The sequence below is a fragment of the Diabrotica undecimpunctata genome, chromosome 6 (genome assembly GCF_040954645.1).
Source record: "Diabrotica undecimpunctata isolate CICGRU chromosome 6, icDiaUnde3, whole genome shotgun sequence".
Taxonomy (NCBI): Eukaryota; Metazoa; Arthropoda; class Insecta; order Coleoptera; family Chrysomelidae; genus Diabrotica; species Diabrotica undecimpunctata.
This window is the reverse complement of record NC_092808.1, coordinates 101,654,495-101,682,039: the sequence shown is the minus strand read 5'-3', so window position 1 is coordinate 101,682,039 and position 27,545 is coordinate 101,654,495. Positions and strand designations below refer to the sequence as shown.

Sequence of the window (27,545 nt, the reverse complement as noted above, 5' to 3'; positions counted from 1 at the left end):
TGAAGCTTAAGTCTTTGACACTTTAACGCTTCGATAACTGAAGGAGGTAACGTTTTGACGCTTTAAAACTTTGATACTTCAACTTCTTCTTCTTTAGGTGCCATATCCGCTACGGAGGTTGGCAATCATCATAGCTATTTTAATTTTTGAGGCAGTAGCTCTAAATAGTTGTTTTAAGCTGCATCCAAGTCATTCTCTCAGGTTCTTAAGCCATGAAATTCGTCTTCTTTCGATGCTTCTTCTGCCATCTATCTTTCCTTGCATTATGAGTCGCAGGATGCCATACTTCTCGCCCCGCATTACATGTCCGAGATACTGTAGCTTTCTTTCTTTAATTGTAAGTTTAACTTTCTTCTCTTGACCTCTTATTCTTAGTACTTCATTGTTCGTAACTCTATCTACCCAGCAAACCCTCATAATTCTTCTATAGATCCACATTTCAAAGGCGTTAAGTCGTCTCATTGTGTCTAGATTTAACGTCCATGATTCCACTCCATAGTACACTGTATACGTAACATTTTGTTAGGCGTACTTTAAGAGCTAATGTTAAATCTTTGCCACATAGGACCTTTTTCATTCTCATAAAATTAGAACGTGCTTTTTCGATTCTGACTTTGATTTCTGCAGTGTAGTCATTATTTTCTATTATAAGTGTTCCTGGGTAAGTGTACTATTTTACTCTTTCGATCTGCTGGCACTCTACTATCAAGATTTCGTTAGTATTAGGGTTGTTTTTACAAATTTTCATTTTCATTTCGTCTTTTTGATATTGAGCGAGAATCTGTACTCCCTACTACACATTACTATTTTACTTATGAGTCTTTCCAGGTCTTTTAAACTATCGGCTATTATTACTGTATCATCTGCATATCTGATGTTCTTAACTAAGACTCTGTTTACTCTTATGCCGACTGTTTCATCTTCCAGAATTTCTCGAATTACCTCTTCAGAATAAGCGTTAAATAATAGAGGTGATAGTATGCAGCCTTGCCTGACTCCTCTCTTTATTTCCATTTCTTCAAATGTCTCATTTTCAGTTCGTACTATTGCTCGCTGATTGTAATAAAGGTTTGTTATTAGCCTTAAATCTCTTTCATATAGGTTTTTATTTTTTAGAATTTCCATAAGTCGGTCATGTTTCACTTTATCAAACGCTTGATTGTAGTCTATAAAACAAACGTAAAATGGATGGTTAACATCCAAATATCTCTGCCCAGTACATTGAAGGAGAATAGTTCATCTCTGGTACTCATACCATTGCGGAACCCATATTGTGTGTCACTAATATCCAGCTCCAGTTTAGAGTGAATTCTGGCGTGGATAATTTTCAACAGAATTTTCAAGGTATGTGACATAAAGCTTATGCTTCGATAGTCACTGCACTCTTTGGCATTCACTTTCTTTGGCAAACACACAAATGCTGATGTCAACATTTCTCTAGGGATGATTTCCGTAATATAGATAGCGTTGAACAGTTCTACTATTATGTCCAGGTTTTTCTCGTTGACCAACTTTAATAGCTCGCTTGTTAATTCATCTGGACCAGCAGATTTATTGGTTTTCATTGAGTTTAATGCCTGACTAACTTCTGATTTGGTTATCTCTGTACATCTCCCGTTTGGCTATCTACAGATGTACTAGCTTCTCTCTGGTCAAGCAATAATTCCTCGATGTACTCTTTTCATCGTCGTAGTTTTTGTTCTGTCTCCAATATAATATTTCCATTTTTGTCGAGAAATATATTCAAGGTTCTTCTACTTCCTACTCCGGTTAGTTCTTTGACTTTTTTATGTAGATTAAAGTTGTCATATCTGTTTTGCAGTTCTTCTATTTCTTTACATTTTTCAGAGAAGTAGGTTTCTTTAGCTTCCCTAATTTTTCTTCTTATTTGGTTTTGAAGCTGTTTATAGCGGATCGTATTAATATTTTTGTTTTTTCTCCTTTTATTCATCAACTCTAGAATTTCCTCGGTTATCCACTTTCTCGTTCCATTTTTCTCACATTTGGTTGTTGTAAGTACTTTCTTACTTGGCTTTAATATAGACTGAAAGGCTCCAATATAGATGAAACTCCTTTCATACATATATGAAAATAAAAATATACATTTTCAAAATATTGATTCAATCCTTCATTGTTAGTAAGTTGTTATTAATTCTGTTTCTCTTTCTGCTATGTCTTACCTATAGAATTACATATGTAATGATTGTGCAGATTGACTCCCAAATAAATTTGTAACGGCGAACGCGTGTATAGAAGTGTAACTTCCACCGGCAGTCCCACTGGACTGCCACACCCGTTTTTTTTCTATTTGATACCAAAGCTGCCGTAACTTTGTGGCTTAGGGTTTATTCTAATTCCGTGTATTTGCGACCCCCTTTGTTAAATTTGCTAAGTATTTTTTCTTTTAGATTAATTTTACTTTAATTATTACTTCTACCATATCCTGTTTCTTGCTCTTTGTATGATTTCTCAGTGGTTTTCTCGGCTATTCTTTGTATTAGTAAAGGTTTTTTCCTCAAGAACAGGTTTGGTTATCAAGACGTGAATAGGTATTCTTAAAAAATCTTTGAAGATATTATATTTGAACGGGCAGCCCCACACGGCCCTCCTTAAGCCAACTTAATACTGAAATTACAGCTTAAACTCTTTAACGCTTCAACGCTTTGACGTTTTGAGACTTTGACGCACTGACGCTTTGAGACTTTGACGCTTCAAGTCTTTGACGCTTCGAGGCTTGAACGCTTTGACGCTTTACCACTTTTTCGTTTTAACGCTATGGCGGTTTGAAGCTTTGACACTGCAAAGTTTGATGTTTTACGCTTCAAAGCTTTAGCCCTTAAAAGCTTTAACGCTTCAATGCTTTAACTCTTCAACGATTTAACACTTTAACGCTTTGAAGCTTGGACCCTATAACGCTTTGAGTCTTTAAACGCTTCGCGTTTTTGATGCTTTGATGTATTGAAGCTTAAGTCTTTGACACTTTAACGCTTCGATAACTGAAGGAGGTAACGTTTTGACGCTTTAAAACTTTGATACTTCAACTTCTTCTTCTTCAGGTGCCATATCCGCTACGGAGGTTGGCAATCATCATAGCTATTTTAATTTTTGAGGCAGTAGCTCTAAATAGTTGTTTTAAGCTGCATCCAAGTCATTCTCTCAGGTTCTTAAGCCATGAAATTCGTCTTCTTTCGATGCTTCTTCTGCCATCTATCTTTCCTTGCATTATGAGTCGCAGGATGCCATACTTCTCGCCCCGCATTACATGTCCGAGATACTGTAGCTTTCTTTCTTTAATTGTAAGTTTAACTTTCTTCTCTTTACCTCTTATTCTTAGTACTTCATTGTTCGTAACTCTATCTACCCAGGAAACCCTCATAATTCTTCTATAGATCCACATTTCAAAGGCGTTAAGTCGTCTCATTGTGTCTAGATTTAACGTCCATGATTCCACTCCATAGTAGGATAATCGCGTGGATAATTTTCAACAGAATTTTCAAGGTATGTGACATAAAGCTTATGCTTCGATAGTCACTGCACTCTTTGGCATTCACTTTCTTTGGCAAACACACAAATGCTGATGTCAACATTTCTCTAGGGATGATTTCCGTAATATAGATAGCGTTGAACAGTTCCACTATTATGTCCAGGTTTTGCTCGTTGACCAACTTTAATAGCTCGCTTGTTAATTCATCTGGACCAGCAGATTTATTGGTTTTCATTGAGTTTAATGCCTGACTGACTTCTGATTTGGTTATCTCTGTACATCTCCCGTTTGGCTATCTACAGATGTACTAGCTTCTCTCTGGTCAAGCAATAATTCCTCGATGTACTCTTTTCATCGTCGTAGTTTTTGTTCTGTCTCCAATATAATATTTCCATTTTTGTCGAGAAATATATTCAAGGTTCTTCTACTTCCTACTCCGGTTAGTTCTTTGACTTTTTTATGTAGATTAAAGTTGTCATATCTGTTTTGCAGTTCTTCTATTTCTTTACATTTTTCAGAGAAGTAGGTTTCTTTAGCTTCCCTAATTTTTCTTCTTATTTGGTTTTGAAGCTGTTTATAGCGGATCGTATTGATGTTTTTGTTTTTTCTCCTTTTATTCATCAACTCTAGAATTTCCTCGGTTATCCACTTTCTCGTTCCATTTTTCTTACATTTGGTTGTTGTAAGTACTTTCTTACTTGGCTCCAATATAGAGGTTTTGAAGAATTGCCGCTGCTGTTCTACCTTGCAATTATTTCTTGGGTTTCTATCTAGATTTGTGTTGATTTCTTGTTTCAGATTTTCTTTTGTTCCTTCTGACTTTAGTTTCTGTATGTTAAGTTTATTGTTGTTGCGGCTTTTTTGCGTCTTTTTTAGTTGAAGTTGAAACCTAGCAATAAGAAAAATGTGACTATAACATTATGCTCCTGGCAAAATTTCATTAGGCGATCTCCTATGTCGTTTCGTTTACCAAGCCCATATGGTCCTACATAACGGTAGCATTTTCCTTCGCCAATTTTTGCATTGAAATCCCCCATGATCACTGTTATATCTCTAAATGCTGTGAGATGTAATGTTTATTGATTGAAGTTCGCTATAAAAGTTTTCTATTTCTTCTTCTTAAAGCATTATAATTCTTCATAATCATAATCAGGACTGAAGTCCTGATATAGTCCTACTTTTACATAAAATTTATTTTTCTCTACCATATTTGTCCTAACACTAGTAGTTACTCCCTCATACATTTTCTCACAAAGTTTAAACACTCGCCAGAGATAAAATTTATTATTGAGCGCTCATTACAGGACCTCTTGGGGAATTCGTGTAATATGGTTTCTTAAGATGAATATCCTATGAAATTTGTTTCTTATATTTTTTTAGCTACCTTACAATGAAAATTATAAAATTGCGTATGTTGTTGATGTATGTAAATGTACATTGATTTTCGAATACTAGTACTTCAGTTTTTTCTCGTATTCATCTGTTAATAACCTCTCTTTTACATGTAATGACTAAGCAGTATTATGACACTCTAGTTGTGCATTTTTAGACGTCTCTTTTGGTTTTGTAAATGGGTACTATAAAAAATATATTGCTTCTTCATTCGTCTGGAGTTTGTTGCACTTTCATTATTCTATTAAATAAACCTGTCAACCAACTTGTTCCGTTTTGATCTAACGCTATCTTCACCTCTTCGTTCTCATTCAATTTATTGTAGTATCTCTAATAATAGTAGAAACATTTATCCATTGTATTATGACTCCCTTACATAATTTTTATGTTACTTTATAATAATTTTTACAACCATTTATTTATTACTATTACCGTGAGTAAACCTTCTGTCTTATCTTTTAACATCCACAAAATGGTTACTTTAATATATGAATTTTATAGAGTCACGAAACAAACCCTGTTCTATGTAATATTCAAAATATAAACTTTGATCACAAATTTGCACAACATCTGAAGAAGAACAAATCTGATAATATTTCTGGAATTGTGGATGAAATAGACGATTTAAAAAAATGTGATTCAGATGAATTAAAGGCATCTATAGTATCAGGTCGATCTATTCAAGCACATAAAGAAAAATTAGTAGAAGTAAGTAAAATACGTTTTAACAGACAATTCTTTACTTTCATTCTTTCATAGAACGTCATTACTTTTTGTTTATTTAAAAAGACAAAGTCGCATTCACATTTCTGTAACATTTGTAATAATATTAAATTAAACATTTGTCACAATCAATCATTGTAACAATTAATTACAATTTATAAACAATTAAACATTTGTAACAATTAATTATGTTAAATTTTGTGTAACATGTTTATACATTTTAAGTAACCTAATAAATTGTCCGGAACGAAATATTTGTCAAGTAATGCTTTCAGGTTATTTGGAAAATTGTAAGAATGTCTTTGATTTATATATTTAGGACAATCTATCAAAAACTGCTTTATACTGTCTACTGTATTGCATATTTCATATTTTGGGGGTTCAATATTTGAGAAGAAATAGGCGTGAGTATAACTACAGTGTCCAAGTCGTAGTCGTGTAATATTAATTTGAGATCTACTTCCGGCAGTCGACTTCCATGAAGAAATGTCACCTTTAATGGTTCTGAGTTTAGAACTGGAATCATTTCACTCCCGATTCCACGCACTTAACACCTTATTCTTGAATACACTTTTAGATCGCTAACGACACTCCAACACTCTGTTTCTGATACCTCATTGGTGATAGCGTTACGCGCACTAGTATGTGCTTGTTCATTCCCTTCTATACCTATATGAGATGGTATCCACAGGAAGTGAATTCTTCTAAAATTTTCTTGAGCTTCCATTAGTTCGGCCTTGATCATTTTCTCAATGGGGTGTTTAGGGTATACATTATGCATAGCTTTTACTGCGCCGAGCGAGTCGGAAAGGACCAGACAACAAGGGATTTTAATATTTACATGTTTAATGGCTTTAAACAAACCAAATAGTTCTGCAGTATAGATGCTGGAGTTTAGAGAAAGTTTAAATTGAAAAGGGTCATTTGGGTTAACTACTGCTCCTCCAACGCCAAGGTTGATCAAGGATTGAATTTAGTTTGACTTTAAAAACAATGGGACTAGTTTCATCTAATATATGTATATATATATATATATATATATATATATATATATATATATATATATATACTTAACGCTATAATGACTTTGGGCTGTTCGACAGTCTACGATATATAGTAATTGGAATTCGTTTGAAATACTGTTGGGAACTGAATGTTCAGATTAGAACTATATAATCGGATTCTGTCGTAATAAGGTTTGGGTGATACGGGGCTTATTATTGTAAAAATGAATATATTTGTTATTAAAAGTATTACAGAAGAGAGGTTTGTTTGTATTTGAGGCTATAGATGTGGCATGTGCTAGAGTTAAGTATATTCTTCGGTGTTTTAGAGGTGGTTTGCCTGCTTCGCTCAGTATACTTTTGGAGGGAGTTGTCCGGAAGGCTCCAAGTGCAATTCTAATACCAGAGTTGTGTATGCTGTCAAGTTTTTAAGTAATGTTTTTAAAACAGATGCATATGCAATTAATCCATAATCTAATTTAGATCTAATTAGTGTTTTATAAATTCTCAACAGAGTTTTCTGATCTGATCCCCAGTTTCGGTTTGCTAAGGTTTTCGTTAGATTCAGTCTTTTATGACATGTTAAAATTGTTTGTTTTATATGTTCTTGCCAAGTAAGTTGTTGATCAAACCACATACCTAAAAACTTTACCGTTGGTGTAAATGAGAGAATGGTATTATATAATTTTAAGGTAGGGGGCGTTGATGAAACCTTTCTGGAGAAAAGTATTCCTGATGTTTTTGTTACTAAAAATTTGAATCTGGACGTCAGAGACCATTGTTCTAATTGGTTTGGAAAAAACTGCAAACAGTCGAGTCAACTGTCATTGATGTGGTATTGTTCCCTTTTATAAAGACAACAAGGTCATCTGCAAACAGTCGAGCCTTTAGAGGTTTAGTAAGGTCGTTAATAATATTATTTATTGCCACTAAGAATAATGTGGGGCTTAGGACTGATCCTTGGGGTGTTCCATTTTCTTAATTTTTTTCCTCTGAGTAAGTATTATGTACCTACTCTCACACAAAAAGACCGGTTTTGTAAAAAGTTTTTAATAAATTTTAGGCAATTTCCACGAATATTCCATATATGTAGTTCTTTCAGAATGTTGAATTTCCAACAAATATTAAATGCCCTTTTCAGATCGAAAAATATTGCAATACAGTGTTACTTGGTTGCTAGCGCTTGATGAACTTCAGATTCTAGATCAAGAATATTGTCAATACCCGACCGATGTTGTCTAAAACCATTGAAGCGATTTGATGATTCTAATGTCCACGTTAATCTGAGATTTACCATTTTTTCCATCAATTTGCTCATAGAACATGTTAAGCTGATTGGCCTTTATGAGTCAGGTTCTAGGTTTGATTTTTGAGGTTTTAAAAAAGGTAATATAATAGCTTTAGACCAAATTGATGGAAATTTATTATTTTGTCAAATTAAGTTAAGAAGATGAAGTATAAATAATTTTACTGAGTAATGAAGATGTTTTAAAAATATTACCGGGACGTCGTCTGGGCCCGGGCTAGTATTTTTTAATTCGGATAAAGCATTTTTCAGTTCTTCAATAGTGAAAGGTAGATTTAATGGATCGTTTAAATTATCATTTGCAAAGCGATCAGTATTTTCTGTTATTATTTTGTTTTCAAGGAATGTATTATTGTAGTTACTATTTGAAGACATTTCTTTAAAAGTTTCAGCTAAGGTGTTAGCTATTTCATGAGAAGAAGTTAAAATCCTATTGACTACTTTTAATTTAGAAATAATTGACGTGTATTTCAAACCAGAGATTTTTCTTCTCTTTTTCATACTTTGCTGACAGGAGGAGGAGTTGAGGAATTTATTTCTTAAACATACTTGGGACAGGAGAATTTCTTAGCTTGTTTTATAATAAGGTGTGTCTTAGCTTTCAGTGATTTGAACATGATTTTATTTTTAGGAGTTTTGTGTCTCTTGTATTTACTAATTGCAGTTTTACTTGATCTGATAGCAGCTCCACATTCTGAGTTCGACCAAGGTACAGGAATCTGATTATTTATTGTTTTTTTTTTGTTTTCCCAACAAATTACTTACCACTACTCGTAATAATTCTATTTAAGTTAAAAGGAAAAAGACAGTTAAGATTTGATTACGTATTTCACCCTAAAAGGGATCTTCAGAATGGCTATTCACAGACGCTCTGAACGTGAAATTTTTCCTGTCTTGAGAAGCAACTCTAACATGGCTTCGTATGGACGCAAAAAGCGACATCTGATAATAAATCCGTAAACTAGGAATAATCCGTAAGCATAAATCTGAATTTGGTTTCGAAAAATTAGTTTACGGATCTATTTAAGTTTAAGGATTCATCAGTGTATTGTAAGACTTCCCAAAACAACCGAGGTGTGAGTGCACGGTCGCAGACTTAGATCAATTGCTGAAGAATCTCCTGTATTAACGTTAAATTTGGTTGGTGATCTATCATTAAGAAAATTCAATTGAAAATCTAAAATTATATTTTCGACAATTTTTCCACTAGCATCTGTATAAGAGGAGCCCCAAATAATATTATAACTATTAAAATCGCCCACAATAATGCGAGGGGATTGTATTTGACTAAATAAATCCTTTAAATCGTTGTACGTTGTTTGGCGACTAGAGGGTAAGTAAATGTTACAAATAAAATACCTGTTTGATGATTGTATTTCTACAACTACAACTTCCAGATTTGTATTTACTGGAAATTATTTCGCCGTTAGTGATTTTTTTACTAATATGGCTACACCGCCTGAAGAAAAATTATTATTTGTTATCCTTTCTTTGCGAAAACAGTGGTATTGATTGGAGTTATATTTTTTTTTTGATTCAGATAAGTTTCCTGTAGGCATATTACATCAGGAGATTGTTCACCAATTATATGTTGAAGCATAAATCATATAGCAAAAATCCATCAATATTCCATTGAAGTAGAGACTTGAATCTTAATGTTGGCTTAATTGGGATGACTCACTTTCCCAGTCCGATGCCTCATTACCGATGTAATTATAGATTTTTTCGTGAATTTACGTTTTATGGATCTTTCCTTTAAATGGGGATAAACGTTACTGAGCATATCGGACAAGGCTAGTAGGTCGTTGGTATATTCTTGAATCGTGCTTATAGGATCTGTTGATCCAATGATATTCATTAGTAGCATGTTAAGTGGGTCAGAGTTTAAAGCGAAAGAGAGAAAGAGAGTGATTTTCTATGATGTTTTTAGCAGGTTCAAGTAAGAGAGATAATGAAGTGCTTGCTGAACTAATTTTATTTTTCTTAGTTTTACTTAGACTTTAGGTGTTGGAAAAATATTACATTGTTTTGAAGATAGATCTGCTTCAGGTGAAATAATTTCATCAAAGCTACGTTTTGGTTGATTAATTATGTGACTGTCCTTATTTGATGCATCTACTTTGTTCGGTCTCTCTGGGTCATTGGAAATGGGCATTTGTTCACATTGAGAAGGGTTTGTGTCATTGAGTTTTTGCAAAGATATATTTGTTGTTCTGGATAACGATGTTTCGTTGCTTTGGTTGGGGGTTAATTGAGCTAGTGGTTCGGAGCACTGTGATGCAATGTGACCTGACTCCTTGCAGTTATATCAAACTAAACTGTCTTGAGAGATAAATATTCTATTAGGCGTGTTGTCAAAAACAAGTGTAAATGACTCTGGTAGTGTTAGACTGTGAGGGCTGATATATATTTGTCTTTGAAAACTAAGAATGTGATCGTACTCCGGCATAGAAGCACTAATTTTTAGGAATGTGATAGGGAAGACCGGAATTATGCCGATTTTTTGTAACTCATTGATTAGCAAGTCGTGTGGTATTGTAGAACGTACGTTGGAGAGCACAAGTCGTTCCGCTGGTGTAACTAACCTTCTTGCTCTAATAATTTCACCTTGTATTTCTATTTGGCCATGATTATTCATAAAATCATCCACCATTTGTTTATTGGATAAATACATACATATACGATTATTAGATAACCTAGAAGAGAAGAATTATATTTTTCAGTTTAATTTTATTTCCCAGCGAGAGAAGGTAGTTTTGTAGTTTGGTATTTTCTAAGGCACTAAAAATAATTGTCTGTTCTTTGGAAGGAAATTGTAGTTTCGACGCTGCCGAAGAATATGTTTGTGATAAGTTTATTTGACTTTGACGGTTTTGAATTGTAGAACTGTTGTGAGATTCCATATTTTAATTAATTTCCATAAATGTTATGTGAAAAGTAAGTCCGACCCTGCCCACCTGCTAAAACAGGTATATGGGCCTTTACTATAAAGTGGTTAATTTGCTGATAAAACTGGATTTGTTTATTGACAACAACAACAAATAATCGCAATCTAGTTGATTTTATATTAATTAAACCGAATATTATGTAAAGAGTTTGTACACTTAAAGTTTATTTCAATATATCACTGAGATTCACAATTTGTAACTTATATTAAACTTCGTTCACATAAGATATATCAACGTTATTACTTATAAACTCCGTTTGAAAATTATTTCCAGAAAGTTTCTGTAACACAACCTATAAAAACATAATGCCACAAACTAAAGTAGAAACCCTCAATTTAGAAGAGTGATATCATAGTTTAAACGCCGAATATCCTCAAATTTAAATGTACACAGCGGCCCTCGAAAACTGCCTGTTTTCTCGATTGCAATTTGCGTTTCCTAATAAGAAATTACAGAATATATAAAGTAGTATATTTATTTGTGCTTCTCTATAGTAGACTTGACCAGAAGTTGTCATACAGTGTAGCCAATTCTTGTTCACAAGTAGTAATTATGGTTATACAAAACCTGTATTCTTCCACGCAGCGATTATTACCGTCATAAAAATACAAAAAACCTGATTTTTTCAATAGTAAAAATTAAGCACAAAATTGTAATGAAATAAATTTTATTTATATGTTCCGTTTCGTTACATATTTAAATTTATAAAATAAAAATCGATATTTTAAAACAATATTTTTCAATCGTTTGGCAACTTTGGAATTAGCGACGGAACCCCGTTTCAATTCAGATCCACAGAAAACCGTAAAACTAGTTTTTGTCGAGCGAGTGCCCATCAACAATAGGTTATTTACATTGGCGTTTCTGAGGGTAGGGTATTTTATGGGATAAGTTTGTGTTATTGATAAAACGTGTTATTGATAATACGAGTGTTATAGTTTGTCGTTTTATAGTAAATTTTTAGTTATATTCTGTGATTATTTGGTTTGAGTTTTATTGGAGTTGGACGAAAAACCGAGTTGTTCCAAGAGAAGACTGCAAAATTCTGATGTTGATTCCAAAAATGAAATGCCGCAAAAGAGACGGTATGGTATGGTAATGAAATGTTAACGTCCGAAGAGAAGGTAATAATACGAAACGTTTATGAAGGAATTGTCGGCAGAAAAATGGAATTAAATGTTAGCCAAGCGGTCGACATTTGTAGCAGTTTAACAAAAGTATCCGTTAGCTGTATTTATCGTGTACTTAAAAATACATCGGAAAATAAAAAGCAAGAAAAAGGTAAAACTAGAGGTAGGAAAAGCATTGTTTTGGATAACGAGACAAGGAATATTATACGTCGAAAAATTCATTCATTTTATTTTCGGAGTGAAATTCCAACACTGAAAAATATTTCTCAAGAGCTCGAAAACGATGACTCCTTACCCAAGATATCTCGTAGAGTCTTAACCAGGACCATGCGTGAAATGAACTTTTGATATGTAAAACTCAACAGAAAAAGTATGAAAAAAATAAAATTATTGTGCGGAGAAGAAAATATTTAGAAGAAATACGCAAAATTCGCAGCACTGGACGCAAAATATGTTATTTGGATGAAACCTGGATTAACCAAGGTTGGAAAAGGTCATACAGTTGGAAAAGTTTGGCAAGATTTAAATGTTAAAAGTAAACGCGAAGCATTTATAGAAGGCTGATATACAGGATTAAAAGCTCCATCAGGAAAGGGACACAGGGTGATACAGGGAATACACAGAATACACAGAAAGTGATACAGGGTTTCTTGATGATGGTTTTCTTCAATTTGAGTCGAAAAAAAACAGGTGATTATTAAAGAAATTGAAAGGGAGGATTCAAGAATGGCTTACAGAAAAGGGGATTGCATACGAAGAATCAATGCTCAAAATTTAGCTACTTGACATTGCACGGTTAAGGAAAATTGAATATCTTAAATATGCTGTAGATGAAACTGCAAAAGATTATGGTGTCAAAGTTCTGCGTCTACCACCTTATCATTGCGAACTTAATCCCATTGAACTTATCTGGGAGCAAGTGAAAGGAGAAGTAGCACGCAATAACAAAACGTTCAAATTAAACGAAATTAAGAAACTTTTGATTAAAGCAATCCTCCATGTAACTCCAGAGAAATGGGCTAAATGTATAGGCCACATAATTAAAGAAGAACATCGTATGTGGGAACTTGACACTCATATTAAAGTTTTACTAGAGCCAATTATAATTACACCAGGTGGTGAAGATAATGACAGCGATAGCAGCACTGCATCTTCAGGTTTAGACAGCGAATAATATTTTCTAATAGTTTAATATGTTTAATATGAACATCAGCATAAAAAAAACCAAAAACAAAAAAAACGAGAAGAACATAGTAAGTGTGTATAGTGTTTGTGTTTAAACACATCAAACATTATTTTTATTTTGTTTTTATAGAATTTTATTTTGTTTTATAGGATTTTATTTTGTTTTGTTTTATACTGTTTAAGTGTTTTGTTCATTTTATTTAATAAGACAATATGGCTCTTGGCGAACACCCATTTAAAAAAAGTATCGCGCCACAAGACATACCTCTGGGGTGGTGTGGAAACTCTCTTAAAATTTGTTTTAAAAAAATTTCATTGTGTAACTCTTTAAGGACGTGTCACGTCAAAAGACGTTTTAGCGTAACTTCCGCGACAGCCGGTTGGTATCAGTAAACTTTCTGCAAAATTACTTCTTTTTTATAGCTTTTTGTTTGTGGCATTCTGTATTTTTAGGGGAATGTAGGAAAACAGCCACAAAATATTTATTCATATGTTTATTTATTGATGTTTCGATCTCTATATCCAGAGACCGTTGTCAATTATACAAATGATAGTACTATTTATTTTCTATGGCTTTTCGCTTGTCGTTCTGTATTTTTAGAAATAATGTGGGGAATAAGCCACAATATATTTATTCAAATGTTTAATTTACGGACGTTTCGATCTCTATAAAGAGACCGTTTTCAAACATACAAATGACAGATATATTTATTTTTCTATAGCTGCTTGTTTGTGGCATTCTGTATTTTTAGGGAGAAGGTTGGACATAAGCCACAATATATCTATTTACATGTTTAATACATTGACGTTTCGATCTCTATTCCGTTTTTAAAGATAGAAAAAAAAAGAAAATAAACAATATAAGATTATAAAAATATATAATAATAAACAAATAAAATAAATATAACTATCATTTATATCTTTGAAAGCGGTCTTTGGATATAGAGATTGAAACGTCAGTAAAAACTTGTAAATAAATATATTGTGGCCTATTTCGAACATTAATATTTGAAAAATAAAATATAATTAACGTTAAAATAAAAGTAAGTGTACGTCACTGGATTTACAAACAGCTTTCCGCATTTCTGGGCCTTTAAACGATGACTCACTCTCTCAAATAGTGAAATTATACCATAGTGACGACGAATTTCAATCTTATTTGAAATTATCTTATTTCAAATGTTATAGTAATTTTAATAATCTAATAGTAATAAGACCAGGGAACTAATGATTTTCCCATGACACTCGTTGATCTAACAACTACTTTTGATAAATTTGGTAATAACAGTATGTAATAAACAAAATATTAAACGTCATTTTTTACTTATAAATAATATATGAAGCATGTAAGATCGCTATTTGATTTTAAATACTGGTGAAGACCGATAAATTAAATAGAAAAGTGACACAATTTTACTGAAAAAGCGTAGAAAATCGTTTAAAATGAGAGTTTGTAAGGTTATTTTTTTAATTTGGTTAAGTTTTGCAAAAATAGCTTTAAATAGATTTAGCATTAAGTCGATTCTTTGAAAATTATTCATAAATTTTCTACAAATGTACAGAAAACTTAGATTTTACGGGAGACTAAGGACAATATCACAAATATTTAGCTTTAAAAATTTTAAGAAGTTTCATTTACAGTTAGTGCAATATTAAAATTGTTTGTCCCAAAAAGCTTTTACATACAGTTGATTCCATAGTTCTTTAGCCATGCGTCATCATTTAAAGCATACGAAATAAATCGGAAATTTACTCCACGCAACAGCAAGTGACAGAAAGTGGCAACTGCTCCGATCACGGATTATAATATATTAAAATCTGACGTTATCAAATAAATAGAATGTAAAGTGTTAGCTTCAAAATTTTGGTACAGAATTACAGCTACATTTGAAGTGGCTTAATAATTTCTGTTAATATCATTAGTGATTAATAAATAAAAAACAATTTATAAAAAAAAATATAATTAAATATGCAATAATATTTGAGGAGGTAAAATACAAACAAGCTTAAGTCACAAATAAGTATTTTTTCAGGGAAGGCGAAAAACTTGTAGTTTTTTTCTGAAAAAGGATAATGAGTTCTAATCAATGTTATGCAATAGTATTGCTTTCAAACATACGATTAAAATACTCATTTCAGGACTTATACTCATTACGAACTTAGTGGAAATAAGTCATTTTGCGTGTAAAATGTTGTGCACATAAGCTGATTTACATGTAAATGAAGTAATAAAGCAATAAAGTATAGGAATGATAGTTATCTGAATAAACTTTTATTTTTATAAAATAATAATATAGGCATTACCTAAGTGGCAAACATTGTCACAATAGGTATTAATGCAACAAACAGTTTTTTAAATCTGCAAGTCACAACTTTCATCGTCGAGGCTGTCACACATTTCTTCCAGCTCCTCACCAGCAGCTGCTGTAATGGGTTCATCCAAAATCAAACTCTTGTAAGCACCAAGGCGTGGATCAGAAGTAGGCCAGTCTTCTCCAAACATTTTTTTTTCAAAATTTTGTCAACATCTTTGGTTAACACATGATGAAGTGGTAGTTCTTCCAGTCTCACTTGTCTTTTCTTCTCTTTTCATTTCTTGTGAGAAAGACTCTTGTCCTTCATACTTGTAGTTTTTTTAAGCCTCTTACTAACACAATCTTTTTGTAAGACTTTTATTTTCCCTTTTTTCGGTATTCAATTTGTTCTTGTGTCCGGTAGCGTATTTCAATTCTCTTGAGTTTACTAATTGATTGGATGTCCTTATAGTATTCACTTAGCGTTTTAGTATCAAGTAGTGGCCAGTCTTCTCCTAGGGCTTTTATCTTGCCTATACTACTGTAGATTGCATGGTTTTCCTATTTAATTAAAATTATGGGTTTTTTTCGCAACTGCTTTTCTACTCTTCCAAAAATACGCTCGGTAGGTAAACCACTGTGTAAGCGTACATTGAAATACAATAAAATATTTTGGATTGATGTTTTGTGTGTTTCCAAAAAATGAATTAGTGTTCTCAGGACAATAGTATTTTTCTTTTGAGAAATACAACGATCGCTAAACAACCTTAGTACAAAATAATGCTGGTGCACTTTTAATTTATTCTTTAAAAAGGAAGCACGTACTGCAAGTATCGGAGGTGCCTTCTAAACATGTATCCTCCTAATTATGTTGCATTTCACTTTTAACTCCTCTTCACACGGATCATTATACATTTAACTGAGTTTACTAATACTTAAATCACTACTCAGATACAATCTTTTGGACTTCTTTCTGCTGTAATATGATTTAGTTCCTCTAAGCTTTTTTATGTACACTTAAACACTTTACTTCTACAGACAGTTCTTATTTTTGGTAGTGTCACCTCCTCTTTTGTCTTCAACAGCAAACCCAAAATGCACTTTTTTGGCTATGTTTTTTATTCTAGTTTTTTCAACACCAATAACAGTGCAAAAAATTTTAAACCTACAGAAGTTTTAGCATCAGAGACAGTTAGAAAAAATATTGTAGTGAGTACTTTCGCTCAGGTCCAAGTTTTTCCTTTTTATTTTTGTTTACCGGCCTAAGTCTATGTCTTTTCATTTGTGTTATATGGATCAAACTGGCAATTATATTGTCTTGTCTTTTCTTGTCTGGAACTTTAAAAAACTCTTCTTTGAAAGCTTTGATGTAATTAGGACTCATTTTTACGCACTTGAAACGTGTATTGTTGTGCTTACACTGTACAAAAACTAGGGCTTTAGGAGCTGCATACCTGGTAATTTGTTCACTTTTCCTTTTTCCTCATGTAACTCTTCTCTTTCTAGTCCCTTTATTTATTTATTTAGTTTACCAACACTTACACTTCCATCTGCACCATTCATTCTCCTTTAAATAATAACGTAATTATTAATTGTTACTAACGTTGACAATCTAAACAGTAGTCACAAAAACTTTTAATACAAAGCCCTTATATTAAATAACCTCAAATTTGCAAGACTCATTGGGTCAGTTGAGTGACAGTTGCAGCGCTTCTATTGATTGGTTGGAAATAAGCTGGTTTGCATGGAGCAGTACAATGGAAATAAGTTGATTTGCATGTATATGTGGTTTTTAACATGCTGTTATCATTGGAAATATTTTTTTTGCATCAATCAGATAGAATAAACCACTTTGGCTACAACAGAATAATGCATTGGCACAACTAACTCAACTTTGATTTATGTGTGACTTAAGACTGTTTGCATGTTACCTCCTTATTTACGGTGTGTTGACATAATAGGTATAAGTAAAATTATTTTAAGAATGATACATTATTTAGCTCAAATAATATTGTTGCAAGCATTTGAACGTATGTTTTTAGTTTATTACATTTCATTGTCATTACCTTCAGAATTTGAACTGTTATCTCCAATGCTAAATCTTACAGGTTCAATATTAATATTACACATATTTTCTTTTCTAATAAACCACTTTTCAATTAATTTGTTAGTATGTTCTACACACTTTAGCCAGGCGATATCGTGGATAATCTTATTCCACATTTCTTCCCTCTCGTCATTACTTAGCGCCCCCATAAAATAGATTTTGCATTCAGGTCCAGTGCCACGATAGGTCTTTTCCCTGCTTTCCTCTGCTTCTTGCTATTTCCTGTATTAGAATTATTACCTTCTATTTACTCTCTAATCTTCTATATCGGACATTAAACGTAGCAATCGTGAGGTTAATGACTTTTATGCGGTTTATGCGAGGTTAGTTTGAGGTTTAGGTTTTGGCATTTAAACACCGCGCTCACCTTGCTTGGTGTGTGACTATTCGTAGTAGCAGGGGTAGCTGCTGAAAATTCTGTAATAGTTGCAATTTCTGCAAAACTTTACGTACAGGAATATGACTGATCGTCAATGGGATTTCGCTTGCTGTCTCAAAGGCATCGTTCGTGGTCACGTGTTATGTTACCATTTAGTTCTTGGCACGATTGTTTCCACATTAACTTCCGGTTTTTTACACATGATTTTCTTCATTTAGTGGAAAGAGAAATACATAGTGGGAGGAAAATAGTAACCCGTCTGCCCTCGAAAACTGAATAGCCATTCAGGATTGGAAATATAAGAGTTGGCCAAATGGAACTGATAGAAAAGATAAAATGCAATTTATTCAAGTTGAAGTTGTAACGAAATATTTTGCCTACCATATAGGGTATTATTATGGGGGTTGAAAATTGGGAACAGAAATTATTGGGGTGGAGATAGGGCAAGCAAAATATAGTTTATTTGGAGAAACTGGGTCGTGGATAAGTACAATGGGTCTGGATTGGGGCAACTACAAAAATGAAACAAAGGGGTACTTATGAGTCTCTTGGACAAATAGACAAAACACAAAAAGGTCCTCTAGCTATTTGAAATAAGGACGCCGCTTCAAGGAAACAAATTGTAACCATAACAACAACTAGTTGTAACTATTAAAATAATTATTAGTAATAAATAATATATTTTTTTTAAATGAAACTCAAAAAAGGGGTTAGAGAGTTAGTTAAGAGAAATAAACAAAATGGTTTAGAAATAAAATTACACATTTATTGTTGTCTCACAAAAGTAGATACAAAAATAACAAAGAGAAACACTTACTATGTCCTATCTGTTTACAAACTCTAGGAGTTGGAGATACTACAAAACTGACTATTGCTACTGGGCTATAATTTGTAGCAGAAATAAATTATTACAAATAAAAAATTATCTTTACAAACTCATATAAAAGCAATTATTAATAAAAATGTTTATTCTTATTTTTCCTTTAAAGTTTAAACACAAAAGTTACCTGGATTGCACTAAATTACTTTTGGGGGTGGAAACTAGACTTCACTGGAATTTCTGGGGGTAGAACTGGGCTTACACTTTCTGCCACACGAACAAATTGATCTCCATAATATGAAAAGTATTTTGAAACTGCTCCTTATGACATACAAATTTGAGGTTGAAATGGGAGCACTGGAACAAAAAGTTTTGACTCGGCTTCTTAAAAAACAGGAAAATGGAATATGTAGATATCTTTCAAAACCTCACTTTAACTCTAACTATTAACTGCCACAATACACTACATATTTTCCATGAAAAGGGACGAAAAACAAGAAAACATTACAAATTTGACGTGAAATTTGGACCAACGCTGAAGCAAACCGCTCTTGACAACGGCCTCAGAGAGTGTGAGTTAAATCTTAAAAATCATTCACTTAACTTGGTCTAAACAAAACGGGAATATTTATTTGAAACGCAGAATATTAAGCGGCTTCGATCAAAAGAATGCCGAGAAAATACACACCTGTGAAACATAAACAAATCTTTAAAATGTATCTATTATCGACCTTGGCGACGCAAAAAGGAATTCAAAGAATACTTCGTTATTTAATACGTACGATAGGAAATGAAATACACTGAAAATATTCTTCGGTGTTTTAATATATACGAGGGGATTTCAATATATACCAAGGAATTTAGAAATGCTACAAAGGAGAGTCATGCAAGTCATGAGGATATGAGTATTTATAAATCTTGTGTTCTCGTTCAGACGTCGGGGTGTTAACTTTAGGTTAATCATTTTTCTGTTTTATTTCAAGTAAATTATATATTTTTAAACAATAAATAAAATTTAAATATTTCAGAAATCCACGTCAAACGAAAAAATTGATGACAGAAAAGTATCTTTTGATCGTTTTGACTTCCCATTTATATATGCAGATGAATCTTTATGTGCACAACCAAGAAGAGAACAATTAAGAAGTATTAGTGATGCACATATTTTGAGAGGTTTTAGGAGCCAAGCAGATGAAAATCCTTTATTAAGTGTTTTAAGCAGTATAAATGTTAAAGAAAAATCCTCTAAAACTGTTTATACCTCAAGTAAGCACGACTTTTATTACAAAATAAGCACAAATAACATAGTACCGTTGTATATTATATAAGTATTTATGTTAACTTGTTATTATTTAACGTGTCTCTATCACTCTATCAGTAGAAGTCCTCTTAGTATATTTTTTATTTTGGCTTGGATGTTGTGTCTATTATATATGTTTTCAATTGTTTTTTAACGATTTTCCTAAGATAATAAACGCAAGAAAAGAGCAAGGTATATAAAATCAAGTCAGAAATATCAAAGATAAGTGAAGTATTTTAAAAAAAGCAATTATAACAACTGCAAAAAAAGTGGTGGGGGAAAGCAAAGAAGCTAGCCAAAAAAGATGGTGTGCTGGTAAGCTAGGCTTAAAATGTTGATCAACAGGACGGAAGAAACCAAAGAAGAATATATTGCAAGTATACGATAATTAAAAAAGCGTCTAAGATTGAAAAAGAGAAAACAAAATAAATAAAAGATTAAAAGGCTAGAAGAACATAAACAGAAAAATAATATAAAACAATTCTATAAGGAAATACCTTTTGAGAAAAAGGTAGAAAACTGTAGAAATGTTAAAATGTGGAGGACATAGAATACAAAGTAAAATATCAAAGTTAATACTAGATATATGGAATACAGAAATAATGCCGGAACAATGGAAAGTATATGCCTTATACACATAAAAAGAAAGATAAGTTAGACTGCAATAATCATCAGGGAATATCACTACTAAACGTTGGATACAAAATATTTAGCAAAATATTAAAAGCAAAGCTAAACAATATAATGGAACCATGGACGAATGGAACAGATAACAGATAGTTATCCAGCAGTATTTAGAAAAAGTAGGTCAACTATAGACCAAGTATTTACAGGAAAATTTTACGAACGAAACAATGAACTACATCATCTTTCTGTAGATTCTGTAGACTAAATAATTGGAAAGGAATTATATAGCGCAATGCAAGAATTAACTGTGGCAAAAAACTAATCAGATTAGTAAAACTCTGCCTAAGCCTAACTAACACCTAAGCAAAAGTAAGAAACTAAAATCAACTGTCCGATAAATTTAATATTAACGAGGGTCTAATACAAGGAGATGCACTATTCACAACACTTTTGAATTTTGCGTTGGAACAAGTTACCAGGAAAACTTCTATAAATAGGGAAGGAAAAATATTACATATTATATATAATACAAAGATCAACCAAGTTTTAGCTTACGCAGATGGTATAGACATAATTAGCTGGACATTAAAAGACCTAGAAAAGATTACATACATGTTTTAAAGAAGCAGCTCATACTATGAGTCTAGAAATTAATGTCTCAAAAACATGAAAACAACTCATGGACACTCATATATCTTTGAGCGAGCAAAAATTTGAAAGATTAGACCATTCAATTGTCGAAAAACTGTCAAAGTGTTTAGACGCATTTACAAGTTTCCTCTTGGGAAATTTAAATATTTAAACGATTATTTCTACGGGTTTAAACGTATAAATAGTGAATAGTAATAAAAACAGAAGCTTAATGACAATGACTAAAAGTTGGCGCCGATTTGTTAATGAATTGATAAACGGTTTTTTTAATGAATTTTAGTGCAGTAAACTTCATATTAAATTTGAATTAAAATAAAATGTTAAATTAAATAATAATAAATGTTTTTCTCTCCACCTTTTAACCGAAAAACCCGCCACTCTTCGAGTGATAATAAATTTATATTGGATTGACGGTCGTACTCTTTTCTCGATATATATATATATATATATATATATATATATATATATATATATATATATATATATATACACACATATATATATATATATATATATATATATATATATATATATATATATATATATATATATCGATTTAGTGGATTTTCTTGGGCTTAGGTTCATAAAAAAATTTGATTTGATACTAAGACATTTTCATATATTTTTTCGACGTTTCGGCAGGAAATCCATGCCTTTTTCAAGAAGTAATATTGACTAAAAAAACATTTTATGACAGACATAATACGGTTTAAAGGTTAAACTTTTGACTTACCAAGCATGTAAAAATTCGGTACTAACAAGTAGACGTCACAATTAAAATAATATTAAAAACATAGGACATACCCACTAAGTCACTACATGTAAAATGTATTTTAAATCTAATGTGTTGTTTATTGATGTTAGTTTATCGTTTAAACAATCAGTTATTTTAACATCATTGGCGTTCTGAGATTGTCTTTTTATGTGTTTTTAAATTAAGTTAAAATATATTTTGTTCAAATTTTTGATATCTTTTTTATAATTTATTGCATTATTATTTTTTTTTATTTGTATAGAATCTAGAAGCTCTCTCTTCTTCCTGTTGGGTTCACTTTTTAGGATCTTGGTTTTCTCAAAATCAAATTTATGTTTTTTTTCGTGTTCATGTTTTGTGAGGGCGGTTGAGTATTTTTTGTCATATTTGTGGGAACGCATTCTTGAGTTAAGTAGCTGACTGGTTTGTCCAATATAAACTCCATCACAATTCGAGCAGGGAATTTCATATACGACATGCGATCTTTTTAATAGAGGGGTTTTTGTTTTTAATCTTAAAAAAATTCTTTTTCAAAAGATTGTGCCCTTTATGAGCAACCGTAATATTATGTTTGGACAGAAGATTTGCAATTTGTTCGGATAATCCTTTTATATATATATTATATATAGGGAAGAGAAATCTCTTCCCTATATAAAAGTATAAAAGTATAAAAAAATTTACAAGGCGTTACAAGGCTGTAACAGCTATAAATAATTATGGGTGGGTAAATAAATTAAAAGAGAGGACGAAAGATGAAACAAATGGCAGACTATGTGAAGAACAAAAACATACAAAAGACACAGAAGACGACTAAATGTAAGGTATGGTTTCATTGATTAAGAAAATCATACTAACTGTTAGACATCATTTACTGCATACATACACACGATATTAGATTGCTGGGTGGGGGTTGGTAGTCTGACACAAAAATAACTATAATTATATAATTTTTTTTCAGTTTCAGACAGGATTCATGCACTAAGATATGATAAATTAGCACCGTTTTTCAAACGTATTATAGATATAAAAAATATGCTCTTACAGTTGCATTGGCAGAATCCTGGATTATTTCACACTGTGGTAAGTCTTTAAAATATAAGTAAACCTAACTAGGCAATAACTATATCAGTTAATGTTTAAACTGTCCTAGACCCACACACACACATACACACACACCCACACCCACACACACACGCACACCACACCACACCACACCACACCACACCACACTACACACCACACCACACCACACCACACCACACCACACCACACCACACCACACCACACCACACCACACCACACCACACCACACCACACCACACCACACCACACCACACCACACCACACCACACCACACCACACCACACCACACCACACCACACCACACCACAAAACACCACACATCACACCACGCCACACACCACACACCACACCACACACCACACACCACACACCACACACCACACACCACACACCACACACCATACCACACACATCACACCATACGACACCACACACACCACACCACACCACACACACCACACCACACCACACACACACACCATACACAATCTCACGCCAAACGAGGTAAGTATGCATGCATATTCACACATGCAGCACATTAATGTACTTGACACACGTATACACATACAAGTTGGCATAACTGTAGGTACACTAATTACTATTTAAATGGGAATAAGCCACAATTAAAGGTTAAAGTACGTTTATTGACGTTTCAATTTCCACTTCGGAAATCGTTCTCAAAATACAAACATTAGTATTATCACTAATGTTTGTATTTTGAGAACGATTTCCGAAGCGGAAATTGAAACGTCAATAAACGTACTTTAACCTTTAATTGTGGCTTATTCCCATTTAAGCATGCCACAAGAAAATAGGCTTCAAAAAAATACTGTAAATACACTACGCAAATATCCAGTAAATGGGCGAATTTACTACCTACGATGATAATAATTTAAGTAGTTTTATCCCCTCAAGACATTAATAAAGTATCATCATTTTTTAAAACAATTCATAGCGTTCTTTGTGGGGTGTCCAAATTTGGTTTTTACGGGCCGATATTTTCGATTTTTTAGTTTATTTTAGTGGACTGCCGCATTTTTACGTTGTAACTAAGAAACCATTTTGATTCATATTTATTTTTTTAAGTTTATAAGTTTATGCTGATAGGAATTCAAGATATCCGATTCCCTTAATCTGTCTAGAAGATATCGACTGTTCGAGTTATTTTTTAATCTAACTCTTGGTGTAGTCAAAGGATCCAGATTTCTGGATAGCTTTGGAGTATCCCTCTTAATGAAGTTTTTTTTTTGGCCTTAGGTTCAAGATCTATTAAGCCAGACAATTGGTTGAATACGTTAAAAGAATTAACTCCTACACTTCCTTTAAATTCATTTCTGACAATTTCCTAACCTTCCGTTGAAAACACTATTGGATGACTATACAAAAAGGATTGAACAGGAACATACGCTTCACGCTGAGGTGCCCTTAATAGCGACTTTTTTTTACACAAACAATACAGGCAACGGTTAAAGGTAAATGACATAAAAGGAAAGACAATGGGAAATACTGCAACTAACGTCTTAAATCATAATTAATCATAAAATCGATCTAATAGTTGGATTTCGACTACCTAAATAGAGAATAGAAGCAACGTTCTACGGCATTATGATTTTTTGTTGTGAGATGACTTGAAATAAAATTTTTATGGCTTCTTGATTATACTGACATTGAAACATCCAGTGGTTAAGGTCGTCATAACTGCCATTACATTCACATATATCAGTTTCGGAAAATTTTATTTTATATAGGTAAGCGTTTACTGTAGCATCTCCAAAAAGAAATCTAACGTGCATAGTATAAATTTTCCGAGATATGGAGTTTCTGTCATTTGGGGGAGTAGATGGAAGAGTTGGATATATACTGCAATATGTATTTTTGCTACTGTTAGTAAAGGATTGCTACTCAATTTCCCAATTAAGTCTAACATGTTTCTTCCTAACTGAAACTAAATCCCATTTGGGCAACTCGTTGTATTCTGTACCCATTAAAGTAGCGTCTTTAGCCAAATGGTCTACTTTTTCATTGTCTGGAATATTAGAGTGATCTTTAACCCACACAAACTTAACAATTGTTTTTAGAGAAGTTAGGATCCTTACCTTTTCAAGCGCATCTACAATTAGTCTGTTGGTATATATGTGTTTAGAGAAATGTCTTTATAGCACATTATGTTAGAAACATAATGTGCTATTAATCCAACGCCTTGACAATGGCTACCATTTCAATTGTGAATATTGAGTAATCTGATTTTAATTTGTACTGAAAATAATCTTGAATATTGTCCATGTAAATGGCACAGCCAACAACAGCAGGCGATTTTGAGTCATCGGTATAAATTTTACAAGAATGGTTACAGTCTTCCAGCTTGTTCTGTACTACTAAATCTTCGTGAACAACTGAAATAGATGAAGGAATTACTACAGCAGGTTTATATTCATAATCATATAGTACATATGTCATAATTGGAGACAAAGAATAAAATCCCTTTTCCATTGAATGAATATTGTGATAAATTGGGAAAAGCAACAGCTAGAGTTGGAGAGTTTTTATTTGCCCACCATTTTTTTATTAGATTTTCAACAGGGAGACAAGATATTTTTTGTAATAAGCTGTTTTGATTATTGAACTGGTATTTAAAAAGAAATTTTTCTGTCAAAAATAGACATCTTAAATGTAAAGGTGGCTCATTACATTCTGCCAAAAGGGCTGGTGTGGGAATAGATTTGAGAGCTCCTAGGACTTTGTATTGTATTCGATCCAATTTAATCAAACGAGATTTTGTCGCTGATCCATAAAAAAAGCTCCCGTAGTCCAAAATTGATCTGGTATACGTTCTTTAAAATAATAAGTTTATTTTCGGGTCTGCTCCCCAATCTTATCGATTAACGGCCTTAATGATATTAAGGCTTTTTCACATTTGGTAATGCAATTATTAATATGCTCGTTCCAGGTTAATTTTGAATCCATGGCAACACCTAGGTATGTAAAACTGTTATTACAGGAATTTCCAGCTGGGAGAATTTTAACGTACTAACTGAGTATGGGTGAGATGTCAAGTCCATGACTATCAAAATACTTTTTACAATAAGACAAATAATCTTTAAGGACATTAAAACATAGAAACATAAGTCATCAGCATATTGTAAAATGTTACACTGCATTCCCATAGTATGTAAGTTTAATCAATACAAGTTAAATAGTAAGGGACTAAGAACTGAGCCCTGAGGTAACCCTTTGTTAACTATCCGTGGGTCAATCAGTAAATTATTTAAACGAATATGGACTTGTCTATTTGTAAATAGATTGACTAGGACATAAGCACATTTACTAGGTACTAGTAATTTAACAAGTTGATCAAACAGAAGGTCGAGAATAACGTTATCATATGCCAAAAATGTCCACAAATAAAGCAGCTGTATATTGGTTTTTAGAATAAGTTAACTGGATATCGGTTGCTAAGTGTGAAATGCAATCCATAGTACCTTTCTCTCTACGAAACCCAAGCTGACCGTCTGATTAAAGGTTGTTACTTTCCATCCACTATTCTAATCGATTTTTCATGATTAGTTTAAATGTTTTCAATATATATGACATGAGAGAGATACATAAGAGATATCGGTCTTAGGACATTGGGATCATTGGCTTTTGGGATAGGCATTACAAGACACTGCTTCAAAGAATCACAGTTATCACCTTTAATTAGAATATTGTTAAAAACATCACGGAGGAATTGAAGTGCTAGTGTAGGCAAGTTATATATCATAAGATAATTGATACCATCAATCCCAGGGGAGGATCTTTTAGAATACTTGATATTAGCAGTTAGTTCATTGATACTAATAGAAGATGACAAAACATGTGATTTGAATTTATCTTCAGTGAGATATATTGGATAAGGAACATAGCAAGGAGCTATTTTATGAAACAAATGTTCAACGATATTTTCGTCATGCACATACAGATTTTTATCTTTTTTAATTTTCTTAATTCTATCCCATATTTCAGTTAGATGAGCTTGTCTGTTTAGATTGAGACAGAAGTTGGCCCAACTGTTTCTGAATTTCTGTTTAAAGGTTCGTGTACATTTAGCATTTATTTTTTGATAACAAAATTTGCCAGACACATATTTTGTTTGTACCATTTGCATGCAATTTTTCTCTTATTCGATATCTCACGGCAGGTCTCGTCCCACCATTTAGGTGATTTGAATGATATATTTGAGGATGGTCTTAGAATTTTGCAATCTTTTTTCGCAGCATTCGTAATCTGTTCCATTAAAAATATACACATACCGTTGGTATCGATGCAATTTGGTGGCATGGAAAATGATTTCTCTATTTCAGCTGTGTATAAGGTCCAAT

At 32.6% G+C, this 27,545-nt stretch overlaps 1 protein-coding gene across 3 annotated transcripts in view; it reads left to right on the top strand.

Annotated features, from left to right (window-relative positions):
• LOC140443647 (uncharacterized) overlaps positions 1 to 27,545 on the top strand; it is a 124,771-nt gene that overhangs the window by 79,222 nt on the left and 18,004 nt on the right. For 2 of the 3 annotated variants that reach the window (XM_072535011.1, XM_072535012.1), the window contains exons 12-14: positions 5,378 to 5,584; positions 19,801 to 20,038; positions 23,063 to 23,184. In XM_072535011.1, the coding sequence (XP_072391112.1) occupies positions 5,378 to 5,584; positions 19,801 to 20,038; positions 23,063 to 23,184 (567 nt within the window). The remainder of the gene's footprint in view (positions 1 to 5,377; positions 5,585 to 19,800; positions 20,039 to 23,062; positions 23,185 to 27,545) is intronic. The other variant, XM_072535013.1, reaches the window with a different exon arrangement.